General features: G+C 39.9%; 1 protein-coding gene across 1 annotated transcript in view; it reads left to right on the top strand.

Moving 5' to 3' along the window:
- The window catches only part of CSMD1 (CUB and Sushi multiple domains 1), a 1,252,749-nt gene extending 1,249,208 nt beyond the window's left edge, over positions 1 to 3,541 (top strand). Inside the window, exon 71 of the mRNA XM_038771657.1 lies at positions 1,752 to 3,541. Within this exon, the coding sequence (XP_038627585.1) occupies positions 1,752 to 1,911 (160 nt within the window). The 3' untranslated portion in view covers positions 1,912 to 3,541. The remainder of the gene's footprint in view (positions 1 to 1,751) is intronic.
- The last annotated feature ends 12,753 nt before the right edge of the window (positions 3,542 to 16,294 follow it).

Here is a 16,294-nt window from a genome sequence, read left to right as displayed (position 1 = left end):
TGAATGAAGAATATGCACCCTCCCGACAAAGCACTCATATTCTAGTGGATAAGAAAAACGTAAAAGTATCTGTACATAGAGGGGTCAAAATAAATGAATGAGAACATATAGGCATACGAGCTAAAATGTAAATAAATTGATAATTGCTAGTGGTGGTTGATGGATTTATGTCATGTAGGGTTGCTGGAAAAATAATCGATGAAGACTTGTTGGAGAGGGTAGGATTTTACAAGGATTTTGGATGTGGGGTGAGCTGTCGACTGTCATATTTAGAAAGGAAGGCAGTTCCTAGCGAGAAGAACAGCTTCATTGTGAGAACGAGGTACAGCTAGAAGGTTGACTTGGGAGGAACCAAGAGGGAAAGTTGGGGAATAGCAGAGAATAGATTGGCTCCAATCGTATTCTATATCTACCCAGAGCTACACACACAGTAAGTGCTTAATAAGTACATAAAAAATAGACGGTAGACAATTGATGTTGTAGACTGCAGACTTATACTGTAAGCTCCTTATGGGAAGGGAATTTGTCTACTAACTCTGTTATACTGATTTCTCCAAAGCACTTAGTTCAGTGCTCTACACACAAGTGTTTGATAAATACAATTGATTGAAGTAGTAGTAAGAAGAATTAGCATCATACAGATGTACCATGGAAATTGGAGTACGGGATTATTTGTTAATACAGTTTGAAATAGATGCCTGGAAAATGAGGCCTTATTAATTTTCTAAATTAATACCTAAAATTAATTAAAGCCTAAAATGTTATCTTCCTCTAGACTGTAAGCTTGTTCAGTCAGGGAACATGTCTGTTAATTCTGTTTTACTGTACTCCTCCAAGGGCTTAGTACAGTGCTCTGCACATAGAAAGTGCTCAATAAATACAGTTGACTGATGGATTGTATTGTGGAGTAGTACTGTTTGTTAAGTACTTTGTTGCATGCTAAGTGCTGGGTTAGACACAAGATAGGTTGGACACAATTCCTGTCCACATGGAGCTAAAAGTCTAAGTAGGAGGGAATAGAACAGTGCTCAGCACTTACAGCAGTGCTTAGCACATAGTAAGCGCTTAACAAAAACCATTATTATTATTATTATAAGATTAATAGTAATAATAATGAAAATTATGATATTTGTTAAGCACTTAACATGTGCCAAGTACTGTACTAAGCGTGGGGGTGGATACAAGCAAATCAGGTTGGACATAGTCCCTTGTCCCATGTGGGGCTCATAGTCTCAATCCCCATTTTACAGATGAGGAAACTGAGGCACAAAAGCTAAGTGACTTGCTCAAGGTAACACAGCAGACAAGAGGCAAAGTTGGGATTAGAACCCAGGTCCTCTTACTCCTAAACCCGTGCTCTTCCACTAGGCCACGCAGCTTCCTGGATTGTTCTCATTCATTAAATGACCATTAGATTAGGTTCCATGCCAAAACCAGTCCTCATATGATGTCTAAACACTACAGGTAAGTGAAAGTTACTCGGTAAATCTCTCCTTGACCCCCTTTATCATCTCCTCAACTTCTTTCCCTACCTCAGTCCCCCAAAAATAGACTCCCAGAAAACTGAGCTATTTCAGGATTCAGTTCTACTTTCCACTTGGACCGTAGGTTGTCTGTATTAAATAATTTAATATGAAGCTGTGTTGTGAAAAATACCTTTGATATACTGTCATCTCCATCTCACCCACTCTTCAGGTATTGTAATTGCGGTTTTCATCGCCGATCAATCTTTCCTACCCTTTCCTTTTCAGAACGAGGCCAAAAGTCCAGTACAATGGATACGCGGGACATGAAAACAGTAATGGACAAGCATCGTTTGAAAATCCCATGTATGATACAAACTTAAAACCCACAGAGGCAAAGGCCGTGAGGTTTGATACAACTCTTAACACAGTTTGTACAGTGGTATAGCCTTCAGTGCCCAAAATAACTGATTCATAGCCATACCTCTGATGGACAAGCAGTAACTTCTTTGGTGCCATATACCAATCTCCCTTCTTCTCCTGGCTTCGCTGCTGTAATCTTGGACATCTTCTCCTGGTATACATGCAGTGAAACTGTCGAGTAAAACGTGTCAGTCTTCTGGAGAGCAACTCAAGAATAATTCTTCATTCTAAAGGTGGATTAGAAATTCCTGGCTGCATCTGCTTGAAATCAAGGCACACTAAAGGAAGACTGCCAACCCATGACAATTTGTCATACTTTAATGCCTCAGACTTTCATATCTGTATGTGGCTGGGATGCCTTTCAATGCAATCTTTTGGGCGTTTGGTCATATCCTATGGGTACTGTGACAACACAATAGCACCATAGCATTATTTTTTTTTAATCCCCACAGACAGGAAGTTCTGAAGATTAAAAGCTTTTCGGAAGGAGAAGACATCCTTTCTGGAGGTTGCACACACCTACAAATGCTTTCCTCTGACATCACTGAGTTTTGTTTCTTTTTCAGTTTCAGAAATTTACAGTTCGTCTCAGATGCTCGTTAACTAAAGCCGTTGGCAAATTTCCCAGTCGGCTCTTGTATTGTGAAATTTTTGATGCACAATTTTTTGCACTAGTGTGTTATGAATGACTGAGCTACCAATACAAACTCTGTATACAGGGTTTATACACACTATCCCATAATTGTAAATATTCACTATCTCACTCTGTCCAGCAAAACATTCCATGGTCAGTTCAGTTGACATGTCCGAAGATATTCCCCCATTTTTACGCAGGTCTGAATCTACTGTGATACCGAAGGGATGATTTTGTTTGATTCCACTGATCTGCATTTCTATATTAAAAAAAAATCAATCAGTAGAGACTTTCTGCCAGAGGAAAAACGAAAATCCCTCCATTTCCAGTAATGTTTCTTTGAAAGCGCTGGTGTCAGTCATAGCTTGTCAGTATCATACTATTTAACAGCAGGGGGGGGTTAGCAGCGTGTGCTGCTTGCCATGTAAAAATGTGAATAGTAATTTATTTTAGATAGCTCATAAAGCTATGGGTTTAAGCTCACAATACAGTCTTCCCTTTTGCATTATTTCCATTCTTTCTTTAGATGTGGCATCACTCTCCTACGTTGAATTGAATGAAAATACAGAGCAGTAGCACATATGAATCCATAGAAATAGTCTATACAAACCAACCCACTAAACTTCTTAAACAATGAGAAACGTCTTTTCTTACCCGACACATTTTCTTTTAAAACTGCATCCTCGCTTTATGCTTTGTAGCCACGCAGTTTGTTGCAGATGGTCATTTTAAGTACATGTTGGAGGAGTGTAGCTAATAATCGAGGAACTATAAACAATGCATTTTATGAAATCGAAAAGGAGAAAACCTAGATGTGGAAGAGTCAGATGAGTATTTTATGACCTTAAATATTTTAATTAATATTTTACCTCATGAAACCCCTCTACTCTCAGTTTGTAATGGCTCCTCATCTTCAGAATAAAAATGAGTATCACTTTGTTAGACTATCGATTGCCAGAACCTTAGCGGGCAACGGGATTGCCGGCAATGCCGGAACATGTGTCCCGGTAATAGTTGATTAATTTATGGAAGGAATGCATTTTACTGCAAAATCATTAGTTCATGTCTCATTCTGAGGCAACAAGTGGTTCTGCTCTTATTAATGTGCAAACTGTGTTCTAGGGACTAAAACTGACTCTTTGTTCTCTCTTTGACTTTTACCGGTAGCAATGTTGTTTAACCCAAATGGAAATTCAGTTTTATCTGAATAGTTTTCACCAGTTCTCCTTCCTGAGTTTCTGTATAAAAGTGTTTCACCAGCCGAAATGCATCCTGGAAACGGTCCCCTGAATTCAGGGGTTCAAGCGCATTAGACACAGAGCACCAGTCACAGCTCCTGATTTGGGTTATCTCAAAAATTGGAACGGGTTGACGAACATTTCATGGCAATGATGCCAGTGATGTGAGTTATCCAAACTGGAGTCATTGAAACACTTGGGAAAATGCCAACTTCAGAGTCTGGATTATCTCCCCCAACTTTCCCGGTATTAAAGAGAAATGAAATAGCTAGAGATCCATTAAAAACAACAACAAAATAAAACCCCAACAGTGTCAAAATAAGTCATTTGCTTGGCTAGTGGTGTGCCATTAAATGTCAATTTTCTCTTGTTTTGTCAATTTCATGCATGTTGAGTGTGAAACACAGATTATTTTCCATGTTTCTGTTGTATTTATCTGGTGAGAATTCCACTGATGGTTATTTTGTAAGGTGTGTGCAGAACTCAACTTTCCTGAGAGAATCTTTAAGTGGTCCTGAAATGGCAGTCAGGAACAATATTTGTTTGTTGAAGTATCCTTGGAAGATTCTTCCCTAAGATTGACCGGAACCATTTGAGGGGGGAAAAAATACATGCTAAAAACAGGTTATGTGCTTCAAAGCTGTTTAAAACTGCTGCTTCTATCACACATCTTGCCTTTCTCCAGGCTAGCTGCAATAATTTTTTTTCTCCTGTAAAATATTTTGTAAACAAAAACCTATTATAAAAGAAGGGGGAGGGGGGGAAGGAGCACTGGCATTATCATCAAGTCAATACCATTTTCACTTCCAGAAATCCATCCTGACATTTCACTCCATGCTGCTGACATGAAGAAGGTGCAAAAGAACTTTTTTGTACAGAGATATATTTTTTATGAAAAATTTGTAAAATTATTAAATATGCTGTACTTTTTTGATTAATGTAGGTAAATTGTTCAAATACATGTTTTTACAATGCAGAAGTGTAATTTTCCCAATCATGTAAAAATGTACTATCTCTAGCTGATTTTCAGTTCCAACCCTACTACACATGTATTAATACTAAAGTGGCCTATTAAAATGAACAGTAACTGTTTGGGCCAAAAAAAATAAAAATTAAAAAAAAAATTAAACTGAAAAAAGTGTAATATAGCTTGTGCAATGCCACCTATCTTGAAAGAAAAGAATCGAAATTCTAATTAAATATTTAATTTTAGATTTCCATCTTGTCTGAGAACTTATTTTTAAACTTAAAATCCTTTTTTTTCAGTATATGTTTTTCGAACAGAATGATACGGTCATTGGTCAATTAGGTGTACTCTAGTTTGAAACAAGATCCGGAGTGGAGTGCTACAGTGGTTTGTGGAAAAAGTTCAACTTTGACTTCTACGGGACAGTGAATATTTGGTAATGTTTTAGCAAAGAACTATGCTCTCGGTATTTTATTTTTACTGTATGAAATTCTGGGAAAAACCTATTGAAGAACACGGTTCTTTTACCTTAATAGTCCACAAATATAAGAATTTTGTTGTTTTTGATGCAAGGAGGAGGCATAGTTAACAAATTGTTATTGATAGCATATCATAAGAAGTGCGCATTAAGCGGGAACATTCAAAGCCAGCTGTCAGAGCGAAAGAACATTCACAAATTCTCAGTGGCACAACTGAATGTCTCACATTAAGCAAAATCAGATGCTTATCTTCCTGTAAGTCAAGTTATTACTAAATGAGGAAAAAAAAACCAATACAAATAGCCCCATGATAGAAGTAAGGTTTTGAGCATTTGTGTTCCAATTTGGTTCTATTGACAGTAAGGATTTGTTTTTATTTTTTAATTCAGTTCTCTTCTTTTAGGTCTTCACTATCTTTGTGCTCCTTTGAAGCTCTCTATTTAACATCGTTTGAAGTTTTGGCTCCTCTTACCTGCGAATTCTCTTTCCATTTCAATCAGTAAATAAATGGTAAATTGCTCCACAAATGCCTAGAAGTTTAATACTAGTACAAGTTTAAAGAAGTAGCGTGGCTCAGTGGAAAGAGCATGGGTTTAGGAGTCAAAGGTCATGGGTTCTAATTCCGGTCCATGACTTGTCTGCTGCATGACTTTGGGCAAATCACTTAACTTCTCTGTGCCTCAGTTACCTCATCTGTACAATGGGGATTAAGACTGTGAGCCCCATGTGGGACAACCTGATGACCTTGTATCTCCCCCCAGTGCTTAGAACAGTGCTTAGCACATAGTAAATGCTTAACAAATGCCATAATTAATTAATTAATTACTAACCCCTTGTGCTTTTCCAAGACTTTTTATAATAGTATCAGTTCTCCACATTTGGTTTATATGGATACATTTGAATTTGAGGAGACAGAAAGTTTCATTGTGAGGTTTTTTGTTTGGTTTTGTTTTTATGTTTTCTTTGCAAGCAGGAGCAAATAACGTCCGGGTTTTCATCTGCAACAGGACCAACCTTTCTTATAGAAGGTCTCAGTGAGTTCGACAAATAAAGACGTCAATGTACCGATGACTTGGTTTTCCGGGTGAACTTATATTGTCGGCAGGGGAATGCCATTCACATCAGGAATGAACTTGGGGTAAGCACTGATTTTTTAGGGGTGAGAGAGAGGGAGCTCTTTCCACTAGGCCAGGCTTCTTCCTCAGTTCTGGTACGTTCACGCTTTGAAATCATGCAGGACATAATAATAAAAATAAAAATAAAAATAATAATAATAATAATAATAATAATAATAACGATAATGATAACGATAATGATGTTGGTATTTGTTAAGCTCTTACTATGTGCCAAGCACTGTTCTAAGCGCTGGGGGGATACAAGGTAATCAAGGTTGTCCCACGTGTGGCTCACAGTCTTAATCCCCATTTGACAGATGAGGGAACTGAGGCACAGAGAAGTGAAATGAGTTGCCCAAAGTCACACAGCTGACAAGTGGCAGAGCTGGGATTAGAACCCATGACCACTGACTCCCAAGCCCGAGCTCTTTCCACTGAGCCACGCTGCTTCTCCGTGGTGCATCAGGTGACTTGTAAACTCCAAGGGTTAGTTCCAGCACTAAATATATTCACGAGGAGGAAAAATAATTCCTCCACTGTTTTGACTCCCATAGGTACATTAATCAAATTTTTATAGAACTTTACCTTAGCCTTTTAGAACTCTAAATCAGTAGTAAGTGTGAAATTCATGCTCATATAATAATAATGTAAAATTCAGTTACGTGTTGTTGTTGTTGGGTTTTTTTTTGGGGGGTTGGTATTTTTAAAGCACTTACGATGTGCTGTTCTAAGCAATGGAGTAGATGCAGTGTAATCGGGTTTAGACTCAATCCATGTCCCACATGGGCTCACAATCTTAATCCCCATTTTACAGATGAGGTAACTGAGGCACAGAGAAGTTAAGTGATTTGCTCAAGGTCGCACAGCAGACAGGTGCCAGAGCCAGGATTAGAAACCAGGTCCTCTGTTTCTCAGGCTCATTTTCTCTCTAATGGTTGATGATGCTTTCCAATCACTATTTACACTGATGAAATTACAATACACTTACATTACTACTAAGTTCAAATGTTAGTTTCTAAGAAAATGTATATCCTATTAGAAAGGCTGATTTTATATTTCCTCTTGAGTCTATCTTAATCACCTCGATCTGTTCTTGCAGTCATTTAAAAGATTAGTGAGAAAAATTTGAAAGTAATTGAAGCAATAATGGTGGAAAAATAATAATGGGCCTTGTTTGTTTTGGAGCATTTAAATTTGTTGAAACATTCCTTTCATTAATGAAAGGGTAATTTAAAGGGTGATGGAAAAAGCTATGTTATGCCCATCAATATGCCAAAGTATCAGCTTCAGAGCTATCTACTTTAGTTTTCTTCCTTTTTACTTTGAGTTAACCCTGGGTGAACATTTTTTTTAAAGCTCATCATTTTGGCTCAGTTAAATAAGATGTAAAGTCAAGACTGAGCAGTTCAATTTTTTAAATGTTTTTTTCTGTTTACTATTTTTCAAACTGTTCTAAGCACTGGGGTAGATAAAAGTTAATCAGATTGGACATTCACTCAATTGTATTTATTGAGCACTTACTGCATACAGAGCACTGTACTAAGCACCTGGGAGAGGGCAATATAACAATAAGCAGACACATTTCCTGCCCACAGCAGGCTTACAGTCTAGAGGGGGACAGACTACTAATATAAATAAGTTATAGATATGTTCATAAGTGTTGTGGGGCTGGGAGGGGGGTTGAATAAAGAGAGCTAGTCTGGGTTATGCAGAAGGGAGGATTTTGCAACCAAAGGAGTTTTTGTTTGATGTGGAGGTGAATGGACAACTACTGGAGTTTTTTGAGGAATGGTGTGACATGTTCTGAACATTTTTGTAGAAAAATTCTCAGGGGGAAGCCAAAGTCTTCTCTCACACACCTCTTCGGCTACCATCCCTGCTGACTACTGGTTCTGTGTCCTGAATAACGACTCCAAAGGAATAAGGTAGGAATTATAACCCTCCCTGGAATTCATGCCCCTAATTGCAGAAAAATGATCTGGGCAGCAGAGCAAAGTATGGACTGGAGTGGGGACAGGCAGGAGGTTGGGAGATTAGCAAGGACACTGATGAAGTAACCCAGGATGGGTAGTATTGAGTGATTTTATTAACGTGTTCGCTGATTGGATTTAGAGGACAGGGTGGACTTTATATTGTGAAGGTGGGACCCACAGGATTTAGCGATATGTTGACTGTGAGGGTTGAATGAGCGAGAGAAGTCAAGGATAACAACAAGTTCACAAGCTTGGTGAGACAGGAAGGATGGTGGTGCTGGCTGCCGTGATGGGAAAGTGAAGGTGAGGACAGGGTTTGGGTTTGAAGATAAGGAGCTGTCTTGAACATGTTAAGCTTGAGGAGATGGGAGCACATCCAAGTAGAGATGTCTTGAAGGCAGGAGGAAATACAAGACTGAGGAGAGGGAGAGAGATCAGGGCTGCAGATGTAGAATTGGATATAATAATAATAATAATAATAATAATAATAAATAATAATAATAATGGCATTTATTAAGCACTTACTACATGCAAAGCACTGTTCTAAGCGCTGGGGAGGGTACAAGGTGATCAGGTTGTCCCACGTGGGGCTCACAGTCTTAATCCTAATTTTACAGATGAGGTAACATGCACACAGAAGTTAAGTGACTTGCCCAAAGTCACACAGCTGACAAGTGGTGGAGCCGGGATTTGAACCCATGACCTCTGATTCCAAAGCTCATGCTCTTTCCAGTGAGCCACGCTGCTTCTCTCATAAATGCAAAATAACTTTCAGGGAAGGAGAAATTCAATGATAGTCAGTTCTGCCATAATGCATGCTTTGACTATGGGTTTTGAATAAAACACAATGGCAGAATTGAGGAACATTTTTCTTGTGATGTGTGTTTGTCACCAAAGACTGCATAGAGGTAGTAGTTGAAGCCATGGGAGTGAACAATCCCCTCTTTCTTACTCCTCCCATCTTCCCTTTCTCTCATCTTACATGCCCATGCCCATGTACTCAAAAAGTTAAATACCCTTTTCCTAGGAAAAGGAATAAACAGAAATAAAACACAAAGACCCCCAAGTGTCTGAATGAATTGAAGCAGTGTGACCAAGTGGATAAAATATGAGCCTGGCAATCAGAGGACCTAGGTTCTAACACTGACTCAGCCATTTGTCTGCTGTGTGACCTTGGTCAACTCACTTAAAATCTCTGTGCCTCGATGCAAAATGGGGCTTCAGTACCTGTTGTCCCTGCTAATTAGACTGTGAGCCCCATGTGGGACAGGGACTGTGTCCCACCTGATTAACTTGTACCTTACCCCAGTGCTTAGAATGGTGACTGATCCTAGTAAGCGCTTAAAAATAGCATTAAAAAAGTTAATCAACTTTCTGTTGTTCTTAGTCTCCATTCCCCACCTCCATTCCTCTGTTATTCCCGATTGCTAACGTGATAATGAATCAGTTCCTGGATTTCCACACTCAACAAGAACCGTGAGTGCCATCATCAATCCCTGCTCTATCAATGGCTCTATCCCTGCTCTATCGATTCTATTTCCCCATAAAGGAGATCAAGTTGTAGTTGGCCAAAAGAGTCTGTTCTCCTGATTGGGGTTCTATTTATAATGCTTTTTCACTAACTCCCTCTGTGACTCTATCAGGTAATTTAGAGTCTGTTAACTTGTTTCCTTATGTATGTGTGACTGGCAGCATATTATACCAATTTCAAAATACTAGGTGAAGAAATGAGTGAGCGATACATTTGGTATCCCGGGAGGAAAGCAAGATGACATTAATTTTATGTTTTCTAACCAAACATATTTTAGTTATAAACTAAAATAAATTTTAGTTAGAAACTAGAAACCGAACAGATTAAACCAAGCAGATTTCTTGAAAACCTCTCCTAGGAGGGGGCTTTTTCTAGAGTTACATAGGGGCTATTAGTAATTACTGTTTACTAATAAGATCAATAGATTACAACTGCCTCTGCTCAGGACAGGCCCTGGGAAGAGTTTAGCAAAGGAGAATCACAAAGAGATCTGCCTCATGAACCCCCTCCACAGCATGGAAGGGACTCACTGACATGCAAACTCCTCCTGCTTCGAGGGAGCATTTCCCTGAAAGGGATCAAACAATCAAGATTGTTCTTCAGTTGAAGGATGTGAAAAATGTCGGATACTAGAGTTTCCGGCTGAAACTGTCAGATGACAAAGCCCATTGATTGTCAAGGACCCTTGTAAATGCTGTCTGTCTCCTCAAACGCTACAACAATTCTTCTTTCAAACAAAAACGGAACAGGAAATTATAAAAATGAGAATTTAATATTATGTAGCAATGCTTCAGTTTATGAAGAAAGCGTGCAATTAGGGGCATAAATTCCATAACTTATAACTCCTGCTTCTGGCCTGTGGAGTTGTGATTCAAGATGCCAAACCAGTAGTCAACAGGGATGGAAAAGGTGTTTGAGAGATGACTTTGGTTTCTGCCTGAGAATTTTCAGGGCGAGGGGGCCTCTGCCCACCTGCCCCCATTAAGAAAAAAAAACCCTGAAAAAACAATTCTTATGACTGCTTTTCTTTATACTTCATTTTTTCATTTAAGAACCTCTTTTAAACAAGAGTCCGGGTCATCAATCAAACAAACAAGATATGTTGCTAGCAATAAAACACTTTATGCTTGTTAAAAAATTGTGGGAGAGACTGATCAAATTATTCTGTGAGTACCCTGAATTTTCTGTAAACAACCTAACGTTTAAGAATAATGAAAAAAATTCCTATATTCAGTGAAAATAGTTTAGCAGAGTGGAAGATGTGAAATGGTCCCAGACAGGTAATGTGGTAATTAACATAACAAGAACTTCATTCATTCATTCATTCAATCATATTTATTGAGCGCTTAGTGTGCACAAAGCACTGTACTAAGCGCTTGGGAAGTACAAGTGGGCAACAGATAGAGACAGTCTCTACCCAACAATGGGCTCACAGTCTAGAAGGGGGAGGCCAAAGAGAGAATGTGGGGAGCAAGAGACCTAAACTGACAAGCAAACCAGTGTTCACTTGCAAAGTATGAAGGTGGTAGTTTGAGTCAGGTATCCTTGACACGAGATGGCTAAAATCCTTGAAATAAACAACAAGAAACAGCGGTAACGATTCCAATTTATTTCTGTCTTTAGGAGTAAACTTTAGTAAATGGTCAGTGTGAGCTTATTCTTCAGTGTCACTGAAAATGACATCTACCAAAAAGATTGATCCTCTGTCCATGTGAAAGGATTAAATACAGTACAAGCATGTGATAGCAATGGCCCATTACTTGATCTCTCTTTTACTGGAACATTGTAAATCTCAAATTGAGGTGAACCATGAACCAACATCTTTGAAACAGGGACAGTTCTTTGACATGTCTTATATCATCCTGTAATGAAGCATACCTAGGCTCATACAATGACAATACCAGACAAAACATAACAAACTGTCTTGGTTATCTGGGCCACTAACCGAATGGCCCATTACAAGAGGTACCATAAGTCTCTGGCTACTGTAAGAGCCTCACTTACAGCAGCAGAAAGCATGAAAATATTTCCATACATCATTGTCCTTTACTTTCATAAATGACATTACTGACTGTCTTACTGTCCATACATTCAAGAGAGGTAAAAAGACAAAGCTCAATAAATCAACAGAATTTATCGAGTGCTTATTGTGTGAAAAGTATTAAGTCCTGGGGATCATTCAATTCCTGCCTAAAAAAGTCTGCAAACTAGTGGGAAAGACAAAATAAATACAATGAGACTGATCCAAAGGAACTGAAGAGTAACTAGATCCCTGAGAAATATCTTGAATGTCTCCTGAGAGCTTGGAGGTTTGGGTATTCATCTGAAGAGGATCAGGGTCACAAGTCCTAACACAGAAATATATATCCTGATCTTTTATCGAAAGTAACATGAAGGGAAAACCAAGTGACAATTCTAAATCTCCTATAAAGTTTTGTAAACTTCTGCTGCTAAAGGTTGAAGTATAACAAGGTGCTAATAAGGATTACTCACACACTGACGCCTTTCCTAGAAGGCAAAAATGGCTTAAATGGGTCTTAATTTTCTTGTACCTACCCCAGTTCTTAGTATAGTATTTGTCAACAGAAACCTCAGGAAACCAAATGGAAGCTTCATTTAGTATCTTCTGTCTTGGCATTCGGGGTCTTCCTTTCTCATAATATGATCAGTTGATCAATCAGTCGTATTTCTTGAGCACTTACTCTGTGCAGAGCACTGTACTAAGAGCTTGGGAGAGTAGAGCATAACACAGTAGTTAGGCACATTCCCTGGCCACAGCGAACTTACAGTCTAGAGGGGATCCACATTCATTACGGGTTCAATGTTAAAACCTTAGAGAGAAAAAAGAAATGCAGACATTTCAACAATCGCTTTTGTAGAGCAGTATGGCCTAGTGGAAAACAGCCCAGGACTGGGAGTCAAATCACCCTGGTTCTAATGCCAACTCCACCTGCTTCGTGACATTGGGCAAGTCACTTCACTTCTCTGTGCCTCAGTTTCCTCACCTGTAAAAGGGTGATTCAATACCTGTTCTACTTAGACTGTGGCTCCTATGTGGACCTTGATTACCTTGTATCTACCCCAGCACTTAGAGCAGTGCTTGGCACATAGTAAGCCCTTAATAATAATAATAATAACGGTATTTGTTGAGCACTTACTATGTGCCAAACACTTCTGTAAGTGCTGGGGTAGGTATAAGGCAATCAAGTTGTCCCATGTGGGGCTGACAGTCTTAAAACCCATTTTACAGATGAGGTAACTGAGGCACAGAGAGGTTCCGTGGCTTGCCCAAGCTTACACAGCAGACGAGTGGAGGAAGCGGGATTAGAACTCATGTCTTGTGACTCCCAAACCCAGGCATTTTTCCCCAAGCCATGCTCCTTAATAAATACCACTGTTGTTATTACTATCATTATTTTCCCACAATTTTTTTTCAATTAAGGACTGTATGGTGCCTTGCAACATTTAGTCGACTTTGCATTTGGGAAGGTTAAATTCTCAGTGAGACACTGGGAAATCTGGAAGAACTTTTGCCTTGTGGCTTTCAGCTTATCCATTAAATCTGTGCTTAGTCAATCGATACCATTTATTGAGCTCCCTCTTGTATGCAGAGCACTACCCTAAACACTTCATCAGCAGTGTTATTTAGGGATCACTTACTATGTGCATAGCATTGTACTAAGCACTTGGAAGAGTATGATACGGCCGAGTAGCTAGGCACATTCCCTTCCCACAGGTCTAGAGGAAGAGACTTGGGAGAGTACAATATAATTAGTAGGTAGTATCACTAACTTCAAGGAGTGAGGGAGGCCATTAAGAATAATAATAATAATAATGATGATACAAAGCCCTGTTCTAAGCCCTGGGGGGATACAAGGTGATCAGGTTGTCCCACAGGGAGCTCACAGTCTTAATCCCCATTTTACAGATGAGGTCACTGAGGCACAGAGAAGTTAAGTGACTTGCCCAAAATCACACAGCTGACAAGTGGCGGAGTCCGGATTAATGACAGTTAGGAGCAAGTTAATAGAGTAAATATAGTAGAGGGTGTTGAAAGTACTTAAGTCTGCAATTAGCACCTTTAAAGCATTACTAAGGTCAGATCTCTTCCCAGGAGGCCTTCCCCAATTAAGCCCTCATTTCCCAGGCTCACTCTCCCTTCTGAGTCATCTATAATAATAATAATAATGATGGTATTTGTTAAGTGCTTACTATGTTTCAAACACTGTTCTAATGAGATTGAATCTGTGACCTTTGGGCATTTGTTATTCACCCCACCCTTGACCCCAAAGCACTTATTGCGCATATCTATAAATTATGCCTTACACAATATTTATTCATATTAATGTCTGTTTCCTCCTCTAGCCTGTACGCTTACGACGAGTAGGGGACAAGTCTGCCAACTCTGTGGTATTAGACTCTCCCAAGCGCTTAGTGCAGTGCTTTACATGTGCTAAGTGTTCAGTAAATACCAGCAATGAGGACGATGATGATGTCTGCCCCACTGGGGAAGAACTGAGCTCCTTCTTTTCATTCATTCAGTCAGATTTATTGAGCGCTACTATGTGCAGAGCACTGTACTAAATTCTTGGAAAGTATAATTTGGCAACAAATAGAGACAATCTCTACCTTCTTCTCTAGTGTTAATAATAATAATGATGGCATTTATGAAGCGCTTACTATGTGCAAAGCACTGTTCTAAGAGCTGGGGAGGTTACAAGGTGATCAGGTTGTCCCAAGGGGGGCTCACAGTCTTCATCCCCATTTGACAGATGAGGGAACTGAGGCATAGAGAAGTGAAGTGACTTGCCCAAAGTCACACAGCTGACAATTGGCGGAGCCGGGATTTTAACCCATGACCTCTGACTCCAAAGCCCAGGCTCTTTTCCACTGAGCCATGTTACTTTCAAGAACAGTTTTCTAGACTGTGAGCCCACTGTTGGGTAGGGACCATCTCTACATGTTGCCAACTTGTACTTCCCAAGCGCTTAGTACAGTGCTCTGCACACAGTAAGCGCTCAATAAATACGATTGAAGGAATGAATGAATTTTGTGCCATTATCAGGAGCTCCTCCAATCCACCTACCCCTATCCAGGTATCCCAAGACAATCCTAGTTCTGTCTTTAATTTAAAACCTATGATTTGAAGTTATTAAATTGGAATATTCAAAGGGTCACTATTGGGAGCCTGAGACTGGCCAAGGAAGGACTATGTATTTATTATTTAGAGAAATCCTGAGGCTCACCAGCTGCTCTGTGCTGGCCCATCCATTCTCTCTCTCTCTCTTCTGACCAAAACAGAGTCCTGGTTTGCCGCTCTAGAGCTGGCCCTTTGGTAGCCACCATCTGATTAAAATGGCAGACGGCCTTGAGCTTCCTACCCACCCACCTGATATGTGGCCATCTCGCCATCCTGGCATAGGGAAGTGATTGACTTACTGCCAAACCCTTGCGCGGCCCTACCCTCCAGCCATTTCAGAGAGTCCCTGCAGAGGAGAGAGAGTCCTCTCAGTAACTTTTACGAAAAGCCGAACAGCTGCAGGAGAAGACAGCCTTAAGCAAGTGGATATTATAGGATAACAGTCACTTCCAAGACCTCGTCTCCACTGAGACTCCAGGACAGATAAAATGGCTAGCTGTAGTAGACTTAAAATAAGACTATCGCCAGCAGATCGTTTGAAGCTTTAAAACTAAAGGGTTTTGTTTACCACTTTAATCATCATCAATCGTGTTTATTGAGCGCTTACTATGTGCAGAGCACTGTACTAAGCGCTTGGGAAGTACAAATTGGCAACATATAGAGACAGTCCCTACCCAACAGTGGGCTTTAATCAATCAATGGTATTTATTGAGCGCTAACTGTCTTTAGAGCACTGTACTGAACACTTAGGAAAGTACAATGCAATGGATTTGGTGGACTTGACCACTGAATGAATGCCCTCAAGCAGCTTAGCGTATAGTGGGGGCCATTAAACTAAAATACAGATAGGGGAGGCAACAGATTGGAAGAATATATACTTCAGTGCTGTGGGGCTGGGCTTCTGTGTGGGACTTTCCCAACTTTACGAGTTAATATGCTCTTTGCATATTCCCACTGAAGTTATGTTTTCGACGAGGACTAAAGAGAAGCAAGGACAGAGAAGCAGCGTGGCTCAGTGGAAATAATACTAATAATGGTGGTATTTGTTAAGCGCTTTCTATGTGCCAAGCACTGTTCTAAGCGCTCGGGGGGATACAAGGTGATCAAGGTTGTGCCACGTGGGGCTCACAGTCTTGGTCCCCATTTTACAGATGAGAGAACTGAGGCCAGAGAAGTTAAGTGAGTTGCTCAAGGTCACACAGCTGACAAGTGGCAGAGCTGGGATTCGAACCTATGACCTCTGACTCCCAAGCCCGTGCTCTTTCCACTGAGCCGCACTGCTGCTCAGAGAATGGGCTTTGGAGAAAGAGCATGGGCTTTCGAGTCAGAGG

Source organism: Tachyglossus aculeatus, chromosome X1 (genome assembly GCF_015852505.1).
Source record: "Tachyglossus aculeatus isolate mTacAcu1 chromosome X1, mTacAcu1.pri, whole genome shotgun sequence".
Taxonomy (NCBI): domain Eukaryota; kingdom Metazoa; phylum Chordata; class Mammalia; order Monotremata; family Tachyglossidae; genus Tachyglossus; species Tachyglossus aculeatus.
Note: the sequence above shows the minus strand (reverse complement) of the source record. Positions and strands in the feature narration are given on the sequence as shown.